Source organism: Panicum virgatum, chromosome 7K (assembly GCF_016808335.1).
Source record: "Panicum virgatum strain AP13 chromosome 7K, P.virgatum_v5, whole genome shotgun sequence".
Lineage (NCBI taxonomy): Eukaryota > Viridiplantae > Streptophyta > Magnoliopsida > Poales > Poaceae > Panicum > Panicum virgatum.
In genome coordinates, this window is record NC_053142.1 from 37,366,128 (window position 1) to 37,386,301 (window position 20,174).

At 47.3% G+C, this 20,174-nt stretch overlaps 3 protein-coding genes across 4 annotated transcripts; 2 read left to right on the forward strand and 1 right to left on the reverse strand.

The window, feature by feature from the left end:
• Positions 1-253: 253 nt before the first annotated feature.
• On the forward strand, positions 254-7,903 carry LOC120641310 (ATP-dependent DNA helicase Q-like 5). The gene is made up of 21 exons (XM_039917369.1): positions 254-1,365; positions 1,435-1,554; positions 1,639-1,692; positions 2,068-2,180; positions 2,406-2,618; positions 2,751-2,829; positions 2,939-2,992; positions 3,067-3,141; positions 3,231-3,284; positions 3,396-3,440; positions 3,528-3,622; positions 3,706-3,832; positions 4,452-4,550; positions 4,790-4,845; positions 4,940-5,042; positions 6,036-6,164; positions 6,560-6,738; positions 6,855-6,879; positions 6,968-7,083; positions 7,162-7,336; positions 7,465-7,903. Exons 1-20 carry the CDS (start codon positions 403-405, stop codon positions 7,244-7,246), a joined length of 2,784 nt encoding a protein of 927 aa, XP_039773303.1. The 5' UTR covers positions 254-402; the 3' UTR covers positions 7,247-7,336; positions 7,465-7,903.
• Positions 7,904-9,130: 1,227 nt separating this feature from the next.
• On the forward strand, positions 9,131-13,431 carry LOC120641313 (uncharacterized membrane protein YuiD-like). Its single transcript, XM_039917372.1, has 5 exons — positions 9,131-9,436; positions 11,183-11,339; positions 11,649-11,699; positions 12,430-12,522; positions 12,988-13,431. The coding sequence occupies exons 1-5, from the start codon at positions 9,339-9,341 to the stop codon at positions 13,054-13,056; spliced, it is 468 nt and encodes a 155-aa protein (XP_039773306.1). The 5' UTR covers positions 9,131-9,338; the 3' UTR covers positions 13,057-13,431.
• Positions 13,432-13,471: 40 nt separating this feature from the next.
• On the reverse strand, positions 13,472-15,890 carry LOC120641311 (malate synthase, glyoxysomal-like). 2 transcript variants are annotated; one of them, XM_039917371.1, is made up of 5 exons: positions 15,431-15,890; positions 15,015-15,340; positions 14,577-14,907; positions 13,825-14,473; positions 13,472-13,739 (listed from the first exon to the last, which is right to left on the reverse strand). In XM_039917371.1, exons 1-5 carry the CDS (start codon positions 15,797-15,799, stop codon positions 13,720-13,722), a joined length of 1,695 nt encoding a protein of 564 aa, XP_039773305.1. In that variant the 5' UTR covers positions 15,800-15,890; the 3' UTR covers positions 13,472-13,719. The 2 variants fall into 2 exon arrangements, with proteins under 2 accessions (XP_039773305.1, XP_039773304.1); XM_039917370.1 differs by having other exon boundaries at positions 13,606-14,473.
• Between the last annotated feature and the right edge of the window lie 4,284 nt (positions 15,891-20,174).

Consider the following 20,174-nt stretch of genomic DNA (forward strand, 5'->3'; position numbering starts at 1 on the left):
TGCCGCTTGACCATTGTCTTTCAATCAAATCTGCAGATCGCAGTGCAATCTTTTTCGCTTCCACTATAACTGCTCGCCAGGCACGGCACAAGTCACGTCTGCACTTCCACCTTCCGGATTTCACTGGGCACTCGCAGGCACAACAATGGTACTAGGGTCTTCACTGGGCACTCGCAGGCGCAACAATGATACTAGGTCCAGTTCATAATTTCGCACAGCGCCTTCGAATTTGCCGGTACGCCCTGCCTGCTCCGATGGAGCCGGAGCCTCCAAAGGCGCCCTCCACAGCTGCCTGCCGGCGTCTTGGCGGGAAGTTTTGCAAATCTCCCGCAAATCCCTGGCTTCCCCCGCTCACGACCACGGCAACGAGCGGACGAGCGCCGCCCCGACGCGCCACCGCCAATGTACTCCCCGCCGCACGCCGGGGAGTCCGATTCCGAGGGATCCCTCCTCTCCGGCGTTTCCGTCTCCCCGCCACGCGGCCGCTCGCCGCCTCCCCCGCCGCCACCCAAGCCCACCGCCACCGCGAAACCCAAGCCCAAGCCCAAGGCGAAACCGAAGCCTGTATCATCCGCCTGCGCCGCCGCCGCGCCGCCGCCTCCCCTCCCATCCGCGGCGCTGTCCGACCCGCACGGCCTCGCCTCGCGCATCGCCGCCGCGCCCGCGCTTGTCGCCGCCACCAGCACCGTCTCCTCTTCCTCCTTCCGCCGCCTCGTCCAGTCGCGCAACCCCTCCTTCGATCCCGTCGCCGCCTTCAGCGCCCCCGCCCCCGCCCCCGCCCCCGCCCCCGCCCCCGCCACGGCGCCCACCCCCACCCCAACCGAGACACCAACCGCAGCGGCAGCGCCGTGTCCTGAGCCGGACGCTCCGCCACGGGCCAGGCCCAAGCGGGTGCATCCCAACTCGGTGTCGGAGGTACCCCCCGCGGCTGCCGAGGCGGAGCAGCCGAAGCGACCGAGAGGGGGCGGCGAGGGCAACTTTGTGCGCCTCAACATCAACGGGTACGGTCGGAAGAGGACGTTCAGGAACGCGCAGGCGAGGCGCCCGACGAAATACCGCTCCTGGCGGCGGCAGCGGGCTGGTGGTGTGAAGCCTCAGGGATGCGGCGACGAGGAAGGAGATTTATTGGCCGAGGCGCTGATGGAACGGGAGAAGAAGGGGGCTGTTGGTGTCGTTGGTGTCCTTAAGGCCGTGGAAGCGGCCAGAGAGGATCCATCCGAGCAGAATCTCGAGAGCCTGCTCAGGTTGGCTTATGGGTATGACTCTTTCCGCCAGGGGCAGCTTGAGGCAATCCAGAATGTTGTTGCAGGGGAATCGACCATGCTTGTGCTGCCAACTGGTGCGGGCAAGTCACTATGCTATCAGGTGCAGTGAGAAACTTTGAATTGAGTTTGTGTCTGTAAATTCTGAGCTAATGGCGGATGCTTTGTTTAGATTCCTGCTATGATTTTGTCTGGACTGACACTGGTGGTGAGTCCTCTACTTTCCTTGATGGTGGACCAACTGAGGAAACTTCCTGCATTTTTGCCAGGAGGTCTTCTTGCAAGCAGTCAGGTAAACAAAGATGTATATATTTACTTGCTGGTAGTTGCCGTACTTATTCAATTTTGACAATGTGTTCATTATTTCATGACTCAGACAAGTGATGAGTTTCATGAGACATTGCAAAGGTTGCGTGCAGGGGACATAAAGGTGCATTTACTTGACTCCTGTTATTTGGACCACCAATGTTGCATCCTCTTTGATTTTTGTTTGAGTTAGTTGGGGATCTGCCTATCAGGGCTATTTTTAACGCAATATATTATGTTTTGCTGAAATAACATGGAAGTCAACATTAAATCTAAGAAGGACGACAACAACAACAAATCGTGTTAGTCCCAAGCAAGTTGGGGGTAGGCTGGATTCTTGAGCTGAAACACAACCTGAGCTGAAAACTAAGACAGACAGTTGCCTAAATTTATATTGAAAAAGAATCCAATCTGATACATATGCTGCTTCATCCTTTGTGGTGATAATGTTGACATGAACCTGTCTGACTATTCTGAATCCCTTTCCATTTGTGACCAGGTGCTTTTTGTTTCCCCTGAAAGATTCCTGAATGAAGAATTTTTGCTAATATTTAAAGATGCACTACCGATATCTCTTGTTGCTATTGATGAAGCTCACTGTATTTCTGAATGGTAAGTCGATTTGTCCTTGTAGTTCAGTTGATATGCTGCACACTCGAAACTTTTTGGCAGTGCACCAGCAATTTTTTTTTAACTTTTCTGCTTTGTGTTTGCTTATTTCCTCTTATACATCATACTGTTACTGTTCTTCTCTATTTGTGCTTATTATGTGCTTGCTGCTCCTTGTTTAGTGTTAGTTCAGAAAAATTTATGACTTCATCTTGAACAAATGGGCAGGTCTCATAATTTTAGACCTTCGTATCTAAGGCTCCGTGCATCACTACTTCGGAGAAAGCTTAATGTCCAATGTATCCTTGCAATGACTGCAACTGCGACAACTCAAACGTTGGAGGAGATAATGAATGCCTTAGAAATACCATCCAATAATCTCGTTAAAACATCTCAAATAAGGGACAATCTACAGCTATCTATTAGCATGAGTGATAACAGGTAGGTCGCTTTCTATCCTACTATCTTGATTGCAATCAGGCAACACTGGACTGTTTAATTGGTTTACCTATGAGGCTATGAAAGAAGCAACATCACCTGGTTACTGTGAGCGCTTTTTTTTTTTCCCAACAGACTGAAGGACTTGATGCTGTTGTTGAAATCTTCCCCTTTTGTTGACATGAGGAGTATAATTGTCTACTGCAAGTTTCAGGTAGACTTTTTTTTCCCTGTTTTCTCAAGATTGTTCACACATTTGTTCAGTACCTAAATCCTTTGGATACAATTCTGTTGCAAAAATATAACATTTTTGTCTTCAACAGGGAGAAACTGACTATGTCTCAAAGTACTTATGTGACAACAACATTAGTGCTAAGGTCGGTATTCATCCTTGACATGACAGACCTTTTGTTGCATTTATTGTTTCTTGACATTTGATTTTGCTTTGTAGAGCTACCACAGTGGACTTTCTATGAAGAATAGGAGTCGTGTACAGGAGCTCTTCTGCTCTAATAAAATAAGAGTGGTAACGGAAGTTCTTTGTCAGTGCCTATTTCATTAAATGTATTATGCAGGCATTGGTTAACTTTGTTGTCTGCCTCACTATGACCAAAGGTTGTTGCAACAGTGGCATTTGGAATGGGTCTTGATAAAAGTGATGTTGAAGGGGTATGACTAGCATAAAATATTTACATATTCTTTCAAATGCGACAGTTTACAACTTTAAGCAAAGTTATACTCCTTACACTTGGACTGATTTAAGCATTTCCCCTTTTAAAGGTGATTCACTATAGCTTGCCAGAAAGCTTGGAAGAATACGTACAGGTACTGAACTTCTAGTTCAAGGAATGACTTTTTTTTTAATTTTATTTTCCTTTCTGGTTTCAATGCATCTTACTGTGCTCTTTCCAGGAAACTGGCCGTGCTGGAAGGGATGGGCGGTTGTCACATTGTCATCTACTTCTTGATTCAACGACATTCTATAAGATCCGTAGTCTTTCACACAGGTGAATCTTATCGTCTTCTAATTTATGTGGTCAATCTGCTTTAAGCTTCCTATGTAATGTTTTTAATCAACCTTTTTTTACAGTGACGGTGTTGATGAATATGCGATAAGCAAATTTCTTTACCAGGTGTTTTCTTGTGACAATCCAATGGGGTCCATTTGCTCATTGGTTAAAGAGCTGACTTCGCGCAAGTTTGATATAAAAGAGGAGGTTCGCAGCTATCAGCTGAATGCACCTAGTTTCTTTTTCATTTTGTTCATTCTACATTTCAGTCAGTTATGTGGCTATATTCTAGCGTAAGATTGTGTTTCAGGTGGGTGTGTTCTGTCTTCTGTATGCATGTCATAGATCTTAGATACTCTTTTTTATGATGTGGTACATTTAATGACTTTCATCGTATTACTATAGATCTTATCCTCTGTTCATTTGTTTAAAGCACTACATTAGTTGACATCTGCGGATCTGCCTCTTGACATTTCTGGTCTGTAATCTAGGTGTGTTGCTTCCAAATGCTACAGAATTTTCTGTATCATAGTTATATGATTGTAGATCACTTTGCTATGGTGACATGGTGTCAACTTTAGGGCAATCATGGTCGTCACCATGGTAGCTGTTTTCTGCGCTACCTATTATTTAGTCACCTTGAGCCAGTATCTAGACATTCTTTTCTTTCCCTCTTGATTTTTTAACAATTAATTATGGGTACTTGGAATTCTGACCCCCCAAAGTATCTATTGTTATTGCATCGTTATCCAATATGGAATATTGAGTAGCATATGCACATCTAGTTTCCAGATGTTAGTATCAAACTTGATCATTTATCCTGCAGGTGCTTTTGACAGTCCTAACACAATTAGAAATCGGTGGTCAGCAATATCTCCGTTTACTTCCTCAGTTCAGTGTTACCTGCACTTTATACTTTCACAAGGTAAATCTAATTCTTCTAGAACGATCCAGTGATCTGGAATTCTTGATGTGGTTGATTCTATTATGAATCAAAATCTTGCTTAGTGTGCTCAGCTGTACCATGGTACTAGACCAGTAATCACTAATCAGAGAAGAACCCTTAAGGAGACACCTTCACTTATGTATTGTTCTTTTTTAAGCTATCATACTTGTCTCCTGTTATTTTTACTTCTCCTGATTCATTGAATTACGTTGATGCAGACATCACCACAACTGCTTGCAGACAAGGATGTACTAGTTAGATCGGTTCTGAATAAGTAGACATGATCTGCTCTTGTTTCTATGTCCTCTCCTTTCCTGTTGCACTTCTGACTTCTGAGATTCTGATTCTCCATTCTTGGTAATAATTAGGTCAGAGACAAAGGATGGAAATTTTGTCTTCGAAGTGACAAAAATAGCCAATGATCTGAACATCACAGTGAATGAAGTTATTGATCATTTGCAACAGTTAAAGGTTTGCCCGAACCAAGTACATTTTTCTTATTATTAATACACATGTTGTCAAGGTGTTCATTCAGTTCTCTTCATGCCTGGCTGTCTACTGTTTTCCTTTTTCAACTATAGTGTGAATAGTGCAGGGTGACTGGATGAGCAAATGTTATCGAGTAGTGAAACCAAAATTTAAACCTTTTGAATTGAATTCCTGGCATTATATTTGGTGCACTGCACACATGAGGATGAAATTCGTGTGTTATGCATGTTTATACTTATTTGCCCCTTCTGTCTGTAGCCAAATCTGAATGCATTGTTCGAAGTACCAAAATTAAATTGCTGTGCCTTTTTTTTTGTGTGTGTGTGTGGGGGGGGGGGGAGGAGGGGGTATTATATTACAATAACTATACAATACATTAAGATATTGTGATTACAGGTTGCATTTACCGTTTGTACATTCATATAGATAGTGCAACTTGTTTCTAGGAAAATGCATAGAGCTTGTACTCTTATTAGTCTTTTTTTTAAAAAAAAAGTACTCTTATTAGTCTTTACCCATAGCATTCGCACAGTACTCTCTCTCTCTCTCTCTCTCTCTCCCTCTCCCCCCCCCCCTCCCCCCCCCCCCCTCTCTCTCTCTCTCTCTGTGTGTGTGTGTGTGTGGTGGTGGGGGGGGGGGGGGTAGCTGTTACATTACAATCACTGCCTTAAGATATTGAATTGTGATTACAGGTGTACATTCATATAGATAATGTTGCTTGTTTCTAAAAATACAGAGTCTATACTTTATTCCATAGCATTTGCATAGTATACTTTAATATTTTATGATGTTGCTCTCCTTATTGAGAGGAGACTCTTAAAGATTGATTCTGTAGCTACAGGTTTTTGCAGTTAAGAACAGAAGTTTGACTTCATTTACGTGCCTTTTTGTTTAGCGATTTTCTATCTCCTTTGGCCTCAGATTTCTGCAATTGCTTCTATGTTGACTATATATTTTCTATCCTCTGCAAATCAGTTCTCCGGAGAAATTTCATTTGAGTTAAAAGATCCAGCCTACTGTTACGTGATCTTAAAGAAGCCAGATGACTTGAACACACTTTCAGCGACTATCACAAAATGGCTTTCTGAAGTAGAAAGTTCAAAGGTGCAGTGCAAGGCCTTTCGCTGTCTTCTCCTAAAATTCTGATCAATGTTCTTACGGCGTTAAGGCGAGTTGTGGCGAGTCACCACCGCCTAGCCGCCTAGGCGGGCTAAGGCGACGCCTAGGCGGGCTAAAATGCCTAGGCGGGCCAAAACAGGGGAGCGCCTTGTCGCCTAGGCGTCGCCTAGGCGACGCCTAGGCGACGCCATAAGAACATTGATTCTGATGTTTCCTTACTCCATAAATAGCAATTTGTTTGTTTCTTGTCCAAATGTTAGCTGACAAGACATTATTCAGTATCCAAGATGTTTTTTCATTTGATTGGCCAGCACACTGGCAGCTCTCAGCACGTTTCTAGTTTGCCTTAACTAATCCTTGATGCTTTGCTGTGAAAATAGATCATGAAATTGGATGCTATGTTTGCTCTGGCAAACTTTGCTGTCAAGGGGTGCCAAAGGACTGATGGTTGTTCTGGTTCCCAACACACTCAGTGCATCCAAAAGAAGATCACGGAGTACTTTAGCAAGAACAAAGCCACCTCAGACAATGACTGCCGTGCTCAGCCGCACAAGAGCAGGTTTGTGTCCTCCATGTTCCCAATGGATACAATACATGATCTTTCACTTCTCTTTTTGGGCTGCGCTCTTCTGATCCGAAACATCTGTTTGACTTGGCATATTTCGCTTGCTGCAGCCCATTCTTACAGGCCGATATCAAGGTAAGGGCCATCTGTGCATTTTCTATGGTGATATTCATCTTTTTCACACCTCACAATGCACAATGATAACACCTTCACTGCACCGCAGGTGTTCCTTCAGAGCAATTCATTTGCGAAATTCACCCCGAGGGCTGTTGCCAGGATTATGCATGGCATATCTAGCCCCGGTTTTCTATCCGCCACTTGGTCCAAGAACCACTTCTGGTCTGTCTAATCCCTTCCATGTCTCCCATCTAATTTACCTTCCCACCAATTTCTCACGGACCAAAGTTTTGCTCGCAGGGGGCGCTATGTGGAGGTTGATTTCCCGGTGGTCATGGAAGCTGCCAAAGCTGAACTCGTCAAATTTGTCGGGAAAGGAGAGTAGTTATCGTCAGCACGTCAATCAGAACTAGGGTCTTCGCTTGCTCCATTCCCTACAGAATCGAATGCTAGCAAGCCGCAACTAACGAAACGGGTAGGCAGATAACACAGGTTCTTCCCAGCTTCCAAGCTAGTCTGTCTGTCGGTTAGCACTCTGCATGCATCATGCAGTTAGCCGTTACCCTGTTACTATTTGCCATCTTTGCTTCGTGTTTCATACAGGTACTTGGACCAGGTGCTAGAAAGCGTCCTCCAGAAAATGAAGCACCAGCCAAGAACAGGCCTGTGTTCCGTGCAGCAGTTGTATTTATTCGAGCAGTGCTGTCAATCAAGCTTTGCTAGTACGTGGGACTTCTGCTGTGTGGGGACTGGGGGTACGGTTCGATTGAAGGCGCTGGGCCATGAAAGTGATGGATCTCCGAAGTCCGAACCGTAGAGCCGTAGAAATTATTGTATCAGGAGGGGAGGAAAAACGCGTATGATGGTAGGAGTGTCCAGGAAGCAAAGATGCAGAACCACGGCCGTGTTTGGTTACAGTCACATCAAAATTACACAAAAAAGACGAATGTCCGTATGAAATACTAAATGAAGTTTATTTGTAAAATTTTTTTACGGATGGGTATAATTTTTCGAGACGAATCTAATAAGTCAATTTTCACTATAATTGGCTACAGCGATGCTACAGTAATCACCTCTGATCATTCTCTAATCATGTGGTCAAAGACTTTATTAGATAGAGCATGTGTTACAGTACTGTAATTATGAAGAATATTTTGTAATTACATTTCATTTAATACCTCTGATTAGTGGTCAAAGGGACAATTTTTTTTTCACTTTTTCACCTCCAACCAAACAAAGCCCACCGTCGCTGTAAAGTAAAGGCGTCGGCTGATGAGGTGATATGCTTGATTGATTGTAAATAGTTAAAAACTGTTGTTTCACCACGACGGGGATGTTAGAAAGAAGCTGTGCATTATCCAGGTCCATCGCTTTCATCTGGTATCCTGATGGCTGCTCCCATTACTTCGGTTGATTTCCAAGGTCGTTCGTGGGCGGTTTCGTGCCGGATGCCCATCCGTGAAGACAAGACACCCGGTCCAAATTTGCTTTGCCTGGTGGGTCTCGCGGTTTCTGCTCGCTAGATCTGGTCCGGCATTGATGACTGCACGCCGCTCTGCATCTCTCGATCGATCGCTAGCTTGCCTGGACCTGCGTCCGTCCGTCTGTCTGGATGGATGGGACGCCGCGGGCTGCTGGGTGATGACCTGCCTTCCCCCGGCGTTTGGCTTCACGGATTAGCAGCGATCGAATTAGTTATGAGGAGGGGCGATCAGATGCATATCCATCTCGTCCTTGTTTGTTATTACTACTATCCAGCATCCATATCAGAGCCTCTTTTTAGCGGCTTTGATAGGAGCATGTTAGCGCAATTAGGACTGAGCATACCGACACACGGAGTACCTGTGGAATTCAATGGAGGCACCAAGGCAGGCAGCATATTCCGCGGCTCGAATCTAGCGGCCGGAGCATATCCGGCCGGAGGGACCACGTACCAGTCTAACAGCGCCGCTTGAAGGAGGAACCGAGCTTCAGCTTTGCGTGCTACGCGATTCGTTTGGAGATCCATTCGTTCGCGTTGATGATGTGCGTCCATGGTAAAAAAACAGCCGGTTTGGAGTGCAGAAGCGTACATTGACAAATTACCTAGGCAGTAGTAGTACTAGGCTACTAGCTCGTAGCCGTACGCGCAAGCGTGTGGACGTAGCGGATCTGTACGCAATACGGCGGCATTTACAAGTGAATAAAAGGATGGGGAAAAAAAGAAGGGGGGTGGGGTGTGTTGGGTGGGGTGGGGGTTGGAAATAATAAGGCGGGGGCGCGGGGCCGGGAACAAGTGAGAAGAACCTACGAGTCTACGACTACGAGACGAAAAGCACAAAGGGGAAAAAAGGACGAGGCGCTCGCGAAATCAAAACAAATCGTTAAACAAGGCTCCTTTCTCCCTCTCTCTCGGTTGCTTCCTCGCGGCGGATTCAAGTCTTCCGCGGCAGGGGAGGGTTCTCCGCCGGCGGGAAGGAGAGGAGCTCGAGGTGGCGATGGCCGCCGCCGCCGCAGCCGGCGTGGTGAACTACCCGCTCGTCTCGGCGCTCCTCGCGTTCGCCGTCGCGCAGTCCTCCAAGGTCTTCACCACCTGGTGAGTCCGAGTCGCCCCCATCAGTTCAGCGGCCGTACACGTACCTCCTCCGCTCCTGCTCCCGTCCCGCCGCTGCATTTCTGAGCCGGTGATTTCGGGCCCGCTGGTGGCGCGCGTCGCTGCCGCTCGCGCGTTCGGTGCGCCCCGTGCGGGCAATGCTTAGCTGAGGGGGGAGTCATGTGATTATTTTGGTGGTTTTGGGGGTTCGTAGATCGTGCTATATGCACTGGAATTATAAGGATTTGGGCCTGTGGGTACTTGTTTTTAGTATTTTTTAGGTTATTATTCAATTCTCTTGCTCGGTTTGGCAGCTAGGCTGCAGATCCTCTGGGTTGTTCAGCGAGACCGTTCTCCTATATCAGCGTTCTAGTTTTACTTCACGATAGTGTGATGACGTCTGCGTTTTGGAATATTTCCTACTGTCGTCAGTGCTCATGACTCAGAACTTCCTCATAGGATATTTGGTAGCTGAGATGCAACGAAACGCCTAATTCATGCGGTTTGGTAGCTGGACGGCAATTCCAACGGCTTAAATTTTCCTGTGCCTTTTAGGTATTTTTTTTATACTGCTGTAGTGGAGACACCACTTGGGGGTGCATTATTAGTTATTTGGCTTTTGCTGTTACCTGTTAGCACTCAGAACATTTTTAGTGTTATGCAGATTTGGTTTATAGTACTCTGCTGCCCAAAACCTGTATTTGGTTTCTATTGTGAATGCTAAAACAAGTATCCCAATACGTTCGAAGATGGAGCAGTTTGGTCTATTTGCGTAGCATGATTTTGTTGCATACTATTTATGGTGGCTACTACGGTTCAAGGCCTTGATAATATTGGAAGATTATCTCAACATAGATGATAGTTTTGGGGTATATGGCATCAAATATATCCTGCCTTTGCATTTGAATTTGAGTTATCTCAGCCTTTTGTTTGCAGCTACAGAGTACCATTTGCCATTTGGCGCATTCTGAGATGCTGGAATTTTTTAAATTAAAATTAGTTGCTTGGTTATCCTGTGCACACCTTATTGGCATCAGGGCAGAGAAATTGGGGGCACTTTGTGTTTATTCTTGTTAGCGCGCCCCACCTAGCCAACCCGACCATAAAACCCAGGTGTTATAGTGGGAGGGGTGGGGGCTTTTATCCATAGTCCATCATTCCCCCTACGGCGTGCGAGCCCGGCGTAGCCCGCAGCAGGTCTCAGCACACGAGAGGCGCAGCGGAAATCGCGCAGCGGAAATGCGTGACCGGGTGGGTTCGAACCCGGGACCTCGGCTCTGGTACCATGTTAGCGCGCCCCACCTAGCCAACCCGACCATAAAACCCAGGTGTTATAGTGGGAGGGGTGGGGGCTTTTATCCATAGTCCATCAATTCTTACAGGAAGTTGATCACTCATATGGCTTGTTTGGGTGTTTGTTAAGAGTTTATTTCCTTTGCTCTAGTCATAGCCACTTCTTGCTGTATTTCAAAAGGGAGTGAGAAAAGTCATAGAAGTCAGTAAATTACAAGTATTCTCTGACTTATGAATGACAAATTTTTATATCATTATATACTCTGCAACGGAACTGATTATAAAAGCATAGGAAAAACTATTAAAGATATGGAATGCAAAAACCAAATTCAAATACTATCTATATCTACTCCTGATTGCCTTGGTGTATGCTATGATGTCAGCAATTCTATATTATATGCATGTTTTTTCCCCAAAATTTTCCTGGCATTTACTCTAACATTGATTTTGATGTAGGTACAAAGATAATCGTTGGGATGCTAGACAGTTTATAGCTTCTGGAGGGATGCCATCATCCCACTTAGCTACAGTGACAGCACTTGCAGTGGCTGTAGGAATCCAAGAAGGCTTTCGTAGTGCCACCTTTGCAACTGCACTGGTCTTTGCATGTGTGGTACGTATTATGCTTCAAGCTATTTATCCATAATTCTATTGCTTGTTTGGCATAATGATTTTACTGTAGACAAGATTATACCAGTTTGCATTCATTTGTTTGGTTTCATCTTGGTTTAGCTCTTCTGCATCTAGTGCATCCGGGTATCCTCTTATATATTGCTAAACTTCTACTAAAACTGTTTTACGTTAACAGGACTCAGTTCATTTCTTTGAACACTTAGTCAAGGATGCACATATCTTGCTGCAAGTTAAATAATTTTACGAATGCAAGCTCTGATTTTGAACCTGCTTAAATTTTTTTCTGCAGGTGATGCATGATGCATTTGGAGTTCGGTTACATGCTGGAAAGCAGGCAGAGGTTTGTCAACCTCACGCTAAAATGTCATTTGGCCTTGTTTTTAAATAAGAAAAACTATTTAAATAACAAACACTATTATTTAGTGCAAAGTATATTTGGCTTTAGTTACAATGTTACATAGATAAGTACTTGGCTTTTTGTATAAAAATTTGGATATTTTCCATGGATGATATTTACCTTGTTTGATGGGACATTTGACAATTTGGTGATGAATATCTTTGTCTGAAATTAGTTCAGTTGTCAAGTACTCAAATATTACCCTCTGTATGAGCAGTAATGAATGATGAAATTCACCATTGATATCCAAATGTAATTGGCATTAAATATGAAGTCTTGGGGCGTGTTTGGCATGGCTCCAACTCTAGAAAATTCGTGGAGTTCATGGGGCTGCTCATGCCCAGCTCAAGAAATTCTTGGAGCCAGAGCTGTAAATAAATAAAGGGTCTTTTGCTGAGTCATTATACTTTATTTAGATTTAAAATAAAAATATAAAATATTTAAATCTACTTTACAAACTCCAGCTCCAGCATGGATCTCAGAGCTGGAGCTGTGCCAAATAGGAGATTCTAACTTTTGTCCTATCTGCATGCTTCATCGCAAGTTATACCAAATTTATTTGGTTATTCTGCTGATGTATTCTCTCTTTCACCGCGTGATTTTTTCTTGTTTCTCTAACGTTAAGGCAAGATGGAGACTACTATTGTTTTCACCAAATTGCAAATCCTTTCAGGTGCTGAATCAAATTGTCTATGAGCTGCCAGAGGAACACCCATTATCAGAGACAAAGCCATTGCGTGAAATCCTTGGACATACTGTTCCTCAGGTGAGATTGAATTCTTTGTGTTGCCTTTCTTGATGTTCGTCTTCATCTATGGCCTTGCGAATTAGTAAAGGCAATAATTGATTCTCAAAACAACTTATCCATTGGTACAGACAATGTATATAACTATATATCAAGGTACTGGATGCACCTTTTAGCTGCATCACAACCTGTGATTATCCATTAGTTTCAGCTTATCCTAGTATTATTGACAAACACTTCAAATGCATAAAAACCTATGAACGTTTCATAAGTTCATATGTATAGATAACTGATTTCTCAATTCTCATGCTTATGACAAAACATGCCCTCTTTCCACATCCTTTTATCCTCTATACCACCAAGATCACCTAAAAGGATTTTCCCTTTTCTTCTCATTGTCTGATACAATAGATTGACGGCAGTTGATAACAGATACATGCATTATGCTAGGTGTAACATGTTCTCTCTTTGGTCATCTCATCTCAGGTTGTGGCTGGTTGCATCCTTGGAATCCTAATGGCTGTCGTTATGCACTTAGCTCTTGGACGTCCTTAATCAAGTGGTGTTCCTGGATATCTGCGACACATGGTCTCCAAATATCTCTTTGGTGATGACTTGTAAAGCGTAAAAACATGATCTTACTGGTTTGCCCAAGTGGTTGGATCATCAGGATATATGAAGTTCTAACTGATGTAGATCTTCTCTATAGGATAATAGTAGGTTGTAGCTTTAGTTGGTACTGTAAATCTAAAATGGTTAGTTTCAATTGGAGCCACGTAACTTTCGTCATACAATCTGCCAGAACATACAAGGCAAAGATCAGAATGGTTGATACCATTTCATCTCTGCTGGCTTAGCTTTTACAGTGTGATTCATTGCTAGTGGTACCTTGAGAATTGCAGAGTTATACCATTATTGGTTTTCAGACAAGCCTCTTTTGAAAAGTCAGATCTGGCCAACTGCTACAGAGTGAACTCATTCAGGCTACTCTGTATTTCTCAGCAATCCTCTGGCAAGAAAATTCTCTTCCTACCTTTCAGTGAACTGCACATGTTTGGTATTCCCCAGTACAGTCATCTTTAGGAAACCTCTTCAGCCTCAGTGCAATGAAGTACCAGGTAAATGTTCTTTATTACATACTCAGCACCTTACTACATGACAACCTCAGAATATGCTGTGAGCATTACACTGCTGTTCATGTCTATCAAGCTTGAAGCTTTATTCAGCCTTATCGGCAGCTGCAGCAAACGGCAACACGTTATTCGAAGGCAACGACAATGCCGACAAAGCACGCACACGCTCAAAGCTTGCACGGCGACGCACCTCCGGGATGGTGCACCACGATGAGGTTGTACGCGTCCAGCGTCAGGAAGTCGTCAAGCTCCGGCGCCGTGCACTGCCGGCTGAAGATCCTCCCGGCCTCCACGTACCTCCCCTTCCGGAACCTCTCGGGCCCCACCTCGCCCTGGATCCTGGCCATCTCCTCCTCCATGACGCGCGCGAGCAGCTCCGGCGTGGCGCGCACCTCGACGCCGCCGGCGTCCAGCGCCGCGCCGTGCCGCAGCCACTGCCAGTTCTGGACGCGGCTGATCTCCGCGGTGGCCGCGTCCTCCATCAGGTTGTAGAGCGGCACGGAGCCGGAGCCGGCCAGCCACGCCGCGAGGTACTGCACGCCCACGCGGGCGTTGAGCCGCAGGCCGTCCACCGTGCGCGCGCCCCGCGGCGGCTGGATGAGGTCCTCCGCCGTGACCGTGACGGGCTCCTGCTCCTGCCCCGCGGGGGCGTCGCCGATCTGGTTGGGCCTCCCGCCGAGGTGGCCCTCGAAGACCTCCCGGATCGCCGGGATGAGCCCCGGGTGCGCCGCCCACGTGCCGTCGTGCCCCGCGCGCACCTCCCGCAGCTTGTCCTTGCGCACCAGCTCCAGCGCCGCCTCGTTCGCCGCTGCGTCGTCCTTGATCGGGATCTGAGCCGCCTACAGTCGTCGTTGCACACACGGCCGGTGTCAGACAGTCAGTCACCGTGATGAGCTTTACGCTGCAGGAGGCGTGGTGTGAAACTGCTGTGAGCTTTGTTACCATGCCGCCCATGGCGTGGACGCCGCGGCGGTGGCAGGTGCGGATGAGGAGGTGGGAGTAGGAGCGCATGAAGTGCTGGCCCATGCCGACGAGGGCGCGGTCGGGCAGGAGGCGGTCCGGGTGGGCGCGGAACGTCTTGACGTAGCTGAAGATGTAGTCCCAGCGGCCGCAGTTGAGCCCCATCGAGTGGTCGCGCAGCTCGTACAGGATCTCGTCCATCTGGAACACCGCCGGCAGCGTCTCCACCAGCACCGTCGCCCGGATGCTTCCCCGCTCGATCCCGGCCGTCTGCTCCGCCCTCTCGAACACGCCGTTCCATATCCTCGCCTCCCTGGCATGAAGGAGCACGTGTCATTGTTGTTGCTGTTGTTGTTACAAAACCAAGAGTGCGATCGATGAGTCGTCGCGGCGCACGGGCGTGTCGTGTCGCGAACGAACCTGGAGTGCTCCATCTTGGGGAGGTAGAAGAAGGGCCCGAGCCCGGCGCCCTGGCCGGCGCGGAAGGCGGCGTGGTTGTGGAAGAAGTAGAGGCCGAAGTCGACGAGGCAGCCGATGGCCGGCTCGCCGTCGATGAGGATGTGCGCCTCCGGGAGGTGCCAGCCGCGGGGCCGGACGAAGAGCTTCGCGGTCTGGTCGTTGAGCCTGTACTCCCGGCCGCGCGCCGCGTCGCGGTAGGTGATGGTGCCGGCCACGGCGTCGCGCAGGTTCACCTGCCCGTTCATCAGGTTCTCCCACGTCGGCGACAGCGCGTCCTCGAAGTCAGCCTACCACACGGCACGGGTTCGATCCGGTCGTCTTAGAGAAACATCGGAGTGTGCTTCATCATTCGCACGCCGCCACGCAGAAATGCTTACCATGAAGACCTTGGCACCGGAGTTGAGCGCGTTGATGACCATCTTCCGGGGCTCGGCGGGGCCCGTGATCTCCACGGTGCGGTCCGCGACGGCCGGCGGCACGGGCGCGCACCTCCAGCTCCCCTCCCGGACGAACCTCGTGGCCGGGTCGAACCGCGGCGACTCGCAGGCGTCGTACCGCCGCTGGGCCTCCCGCCGCTGCTCCATGGCGTGCCGGACGGCGCCGCGGAACTCGCGCTGCAGGCCCGCCACGACCGCCAGCGCGCCGCGGGTCAGGACGGACGCGAACGCCGGGTCGTACCGGCCCCGGACGTCCACGCCCTCCGGCATGTCGTAGCAGCCTGGCGCCGCCGCGGTGCTTGCAGCCATCGTAGCGTTGGGCGTGAGCAGAGCAAGCGTTTGGCGGCAGTGGGACGTGTGCGCAGCTCGAGCTCGGTGTGCGGGTTTCTGCTTCGGTGCCCAGGGTCGAGCCAATATATACGTGCCGTGCAGTGTCCAATCTGATCAGTGCAGTGCAGTGCCGTGACAGTGGCAGCGCTCTCACGCAGTCACGCCCATCCCGGCCACTGCTCTCACCCACCGCCAGGCGCCCGGCGGCGGCTGGTGGCAGTGCCAGTGCCACCAGGCCCCAAAGCGCCGAAGAGGCTGACATCACGCGTGACAGAGCTCGGCGGCACGGCCGAATTATAGAACAGATAATAAATAGTGAGGCGTTCAGTGAAGGGTGACGAAGCGCCCATTCATCGGAAAGAAAAAGAGAGCAAAAAAACAAACAAACTTGGCATGGAAGCCCGGGACGTGGTGGTTACGATAAAGGCAAGTTGCCTTGCGCCGCGGTGCATCAGCATTCAGCAGCGACTCAGCGCTCGGCTTGTAGTTCGACGGGGATAAGCATAGCATGCGTGCGTAGCTTGCCGCTGCGGCGCACCGCGAGCAGGAGTGTTGGCTCAACTTCCAACAGCCGCGTTGGCCGCTTCCGCCCCTCTTCTTATCCGATCCGTCTGCCTGCCCCCGGATGGGCGTCGGCGTCGCTAGCTGCCGCTGGAGAGAGCCGTGGCGTCCCGTTCGCGGCCTACGCGGTGCCGTGCCAGCGCCGGCGGCCGGGACAGATACCCCGGCACCGCTCGGGCTGGGAGACTTGCACGGGTCTTGCGTAGCTAGCGCCGGGCGGGCCGTGAAACGGCGAGGCTTCGGGGTCTGGCTCTCTGAAAACGGCGGCCTTCTGCGGTTCTGCCGTTCCGCGGCGTGCCGGCCGGCGGTGGGGGAACGGGACCGGCCAGCGCGTTGTGGGCTTAGCGAGTTTTTTTTTTTTTTTTTTTTTGAGAAACGGTAGTCATTCATTGATGCAAACGGTCATTACAAACAGAAGGCCAGAGAAACTCTGGCACACCATGAAACCAAACTGATACAGATAGTTGATCAGCTGATCTAGCTAAAACATGAGCAACCTCGTTACAACATCTAGTTACATGAGCAAAAGAGTAGACAACAGTGGAAGCTTGCACAGCTGTCTTAATATCTTGAATTATAATTCCCGTATGCGAATGATCCATGGCTTCTGACCGGAGCTTTTGAACCAAAGAAAGACAATCAGTAGCAATTATGGCATGACTATGGAAGCTCCGAAACAAAGAGAATTGCCTGCCTGACAGCAATAGCCTCTGCTAATTCAGGATTTGTGATCGTATCAATGCCCTGTCTGCAAGCAGCCAGAACTTCCCCTCTATGGTCTCTGACCACAATGCCCAATCCCATTCTATTAGCCTTCTGAAAAATTGCTGCATCTACATTCACCATAACCCATCCTCCCGGCGGTGGACTCCAAAGTTTAGGCTTAATAGAGTCACACCTATTAGGATCGACAGGATCATACATATGCAGCAGCACCATATCAACATATGCAAGAATCTTTTCAACTAAACAGTGGGGGTGCACTTCTTTTTCTCCATTACGAACAACATTCCTGGCCTCCCAAATATGCCAGAGAAAAGTCACAAAAATGGTTGCCTCCCTATCTGTGCAGCCAGCCAGGATTTCAAAAATACATTGCCGGGTCAAAACAAAAGGTTTGAGCAATCTGCTGAGGCCACATCTTTTCTTCAATTCCTTCCAAACCTCAACAACATATTGACAAGTGAGAAAGGTATGTTCTGTAGTTTCATCTCCCACAGTGGCAACAGAGATCATAAGCTGGGATATTTCTCTTTCTAAGCTGTTCTCCAGTTGGTAGGCAATTGTGTGCCAATCGCCACAACACAATTTTCATCTTGGGAGGAACTTTAATACTCCACAAACTCTTCCATTCTTTTGCAGTGCTAACTTGATCAGATGGCTCCCCTGTACCCCTAATACTGGCCTTTAGATGTACTCTCACTTTTTGCCATGGTATATGCTGATTTCACTGTGTATGTGCCTGTTTTTGTGAGTGGCCATGAAACATAATCAAGCACCCGGTTATGGCTCGGAGGAATATTTAGAATACGGTCAGCATCAGCAGGGTTAAAACATATGCGTACCAGCTCCACATTCCATTTTCTAGAAGACTCATCGATTAGAGAGTTCACCTTAAGATCATCAGGAATGTCAACAATCGGGCAGATTGGATGGCAAGGTGCATCAGGAATCCATTTGTCCTTTGTGATTCTAATTTCTTCTCCATTACCCACTCGCCAAAGGATGCCACGTTCCAAGAGGCTTTTCCCATACATCAAACTTCGCCACGTAAAAGAGCTCAACCTTGTAGAAATAGAATCAATAAAGGAACATTTTGGGTAGTACCTTCCTTTAAGAACCTTTGCACACAAGGAATCTGGCTCTGTCATTAGCCGCCAACATTGGCGCCCGAGCATTGCTTCATTAAAAAGCTTCATGTCTCTAAAACCCATTCCTCCCATGAACTTTGGAGTTGTCAAGCAATCCCAGGATCTCCAATGCATTTTCTTTTTCCCTCCTTCAAAACCCCACCAGTGGTTTGAAACTATTGTCCTCATCTTTTCACATATAGCATCAGGGAGCTGAAAACAACTCATTACATAAACTGGTATGGCTTGTGCCACAGATTTAAGCAATACTTCCTTTCCAGCTCTAGACAAAGGCCTATCACTCCATCCCTGAATCCTTTTCCATATCCTCTCTGAAATAAAATTGAAAGCATTCATTCTTGATCGACCCACATAAGTTGGCATGCCAAGATAACTAGATTGGATTGTTTCATTATGCACATTCAGAGAGTTCATTACCTTTTGTTTAATATCATCTGAACAACTAGAGCCAAAGTACAGAGTTGATTTATGTAGATTAATCCTTTGACCCGACCCCTGGCTGTAAGTCTGCAAGACATTTTTCAGAGTATTAACACATTTGTCATTTGCACGTGTAAAGAAAATACTATCATCTGCAAATAAAAGATGTGAAATAGGTGGTCCCGAGACACTATTTCTCACCCCCTTGAGACGACCAGCTTGTTCCTCCTTTTTTAATAGACATGAGAGACCTTCAGCACAGAGTAAAAAGAGATAAGGGCTAATAGGATCCCCCTGCCTCAAACCTCTTGTTGGTATAAAAGGTTTAGACAGTTCTCCATTCACTTTCACTGAGTAGCGGACCATGGAGACACATCGCATAACGCTATTAATCCACCTCTGTGCAAAACCAAGCTTCTGTAAAACTCCCCACAGGTAACTCCACTCAACACGGTCATATGCTTTCATCATATCAATCTTGAGGGCAAAAAAAGGTGTTTTAGCATGCTGCCTTCTAATTGTGTGCAAACATTCATAGGCAATAAGCACATTATCAGTGATAAGTCTACCTGGAACAAAAGCCCCTTGTTCTTCTGCAATTATGTTCGGTAGAAGCCCTTTTAGCCTATTAGCAGGCACTTTGGATGCAATTTTATATAGGACATTGCAAAGGCTAATTGGTCGGAAATTTGTTAGATGTTCTGGCCTCGACACCTTCGGGATGAGGACAATTGTTGTATCACACAAACCCACTGGTATATCATCTCCTTCTAGAAAATTTCTCACTGCTTGGCATATGTCATCATGTAGTATGCTCCAGTGCTTCTGATAAAACAAGGCTGGAAAACCATCTGGACCCGGGGCTTTCATTGGTCCCATTTGAAAGAGTGCATCCTTGATCTCGTCATTAGAATAAGGCTTGCATAAAGCATCATTAGTAGCTTGATCAATACGGGAAGGGATTGCCTCCAAAACATGGCTCACATCAGCATGTGGTTCAGTTGTAAATAGATTTGAATAAAATGAACGAGCCATCTCTCTAATTTCTGATTGGTCCTCACATTTCGTCCCATCTTGCCGTAGAAGATATTTTATTGTATTAGTCCGTCTCCGAGCTGTGGCACGTGCCTGAAAGAAAGATGTGTTACGATCCCCCGCCTGGAGCCAATGTACTCTAGAACGCTGCATGGCCATTATTTCTTCTCTCTCGAACAGCTCACAAAGCCTTCGTTCAATATCTCTTTCTTCTTGGGAATAGTTCCTTGAGGTACTGTCAGATCTCAGCTTCGCCAGACGTTTTTCAAGTTTATTGATCTCCTTATGGGGAAAACCAAAGGATTCCCTGCTCCAGTTAGATAATGATCTTGCCATTTTGGTAAGATTGTCCCAGGTATTTTGTAAGCTTTTTGGTCCAGCTGAACCATCTACCCAACTTTTCTCGACTATTTCAAGGTTATCTGGTGACCTGCACCATGCTGCCTCGTATATGAAAATATAGCCTT

What these genes read in the sequence shown, in the direction of transcription:
- LOC120641310 (XM_039917369.1), top strand. Translation starts at nt 403, where the DNA reads ATGTACTCCCCGCCGCACGCCGGGGAGTCCGATTCCGAGGGATCCCTC. An exon ending in ATCCGTAGTCTTTCACACAG is followed by an intron (nt 3,623 to 3,705) that starts GTGAATCTTATC and finishes CTTTTTTTACAG; the next exon opens with TGACGGTGTTGATGAATATG. An exon ending in TCTTACAGGCCGATATCAAG is followed by an intron (nt 6,880 to 6,967) that starts GTAAGGGCCATC and finishes ACTGCACCGCAG; the next exon opens with GTGTTCCTTCAGAGCAATTC.
- LOC120641313 (XM_039917372.1), top strand. Translation starts at nt 9,339, where the DNA reads ATGGCCGCCGCCGCCGCAGCCGGCGTGGTGAACTACCCGCTCGTCTCG. An exon ending in TCCAAGGTCTTCACCACCTG is followed by an intron (nt 9,437 to 11,182) that starts GTGAGTCCGAGT and finishes ATTTTGATGTAG; the next exon opens with GTACAAAGATAATCGTTGGG. An exon ending in CACTGGTCTTTGCATGTGTG is followed by an intron (nt 11,340 to 11,648) that starts GTACGTATTATG and finishes TTTTTTCTGCAG; the next exon opens with GTGATGCATGATGCATTTGG.
- LOC120641311 (XM_039917370.1), bottom strand. Translation starts at nt 15,799, where the DNA reads ATGGCTGCAAGCACCGCGGCGGCGCCAGGCTGCTACGACATGCCGGAG. An exon ending in CCGGTGCCAAGGTCTTCATG is followed by an intron (nt 15,341 to 15,430) that starts GTAAGCATTTCT and finishes GCCGTGTGGTAG; the next exon opens with GCTGACTTCGAGGACGCGCT. An exon ending in CCCAAGATGGAGCACTCCAG is followed by an intron (nt 14,908 to 15,014) that starts GTTCGTTCGCGA and finishes CCTTCATGCCAG; the next exon opens with GGAGGCGAGGATATGGAACG.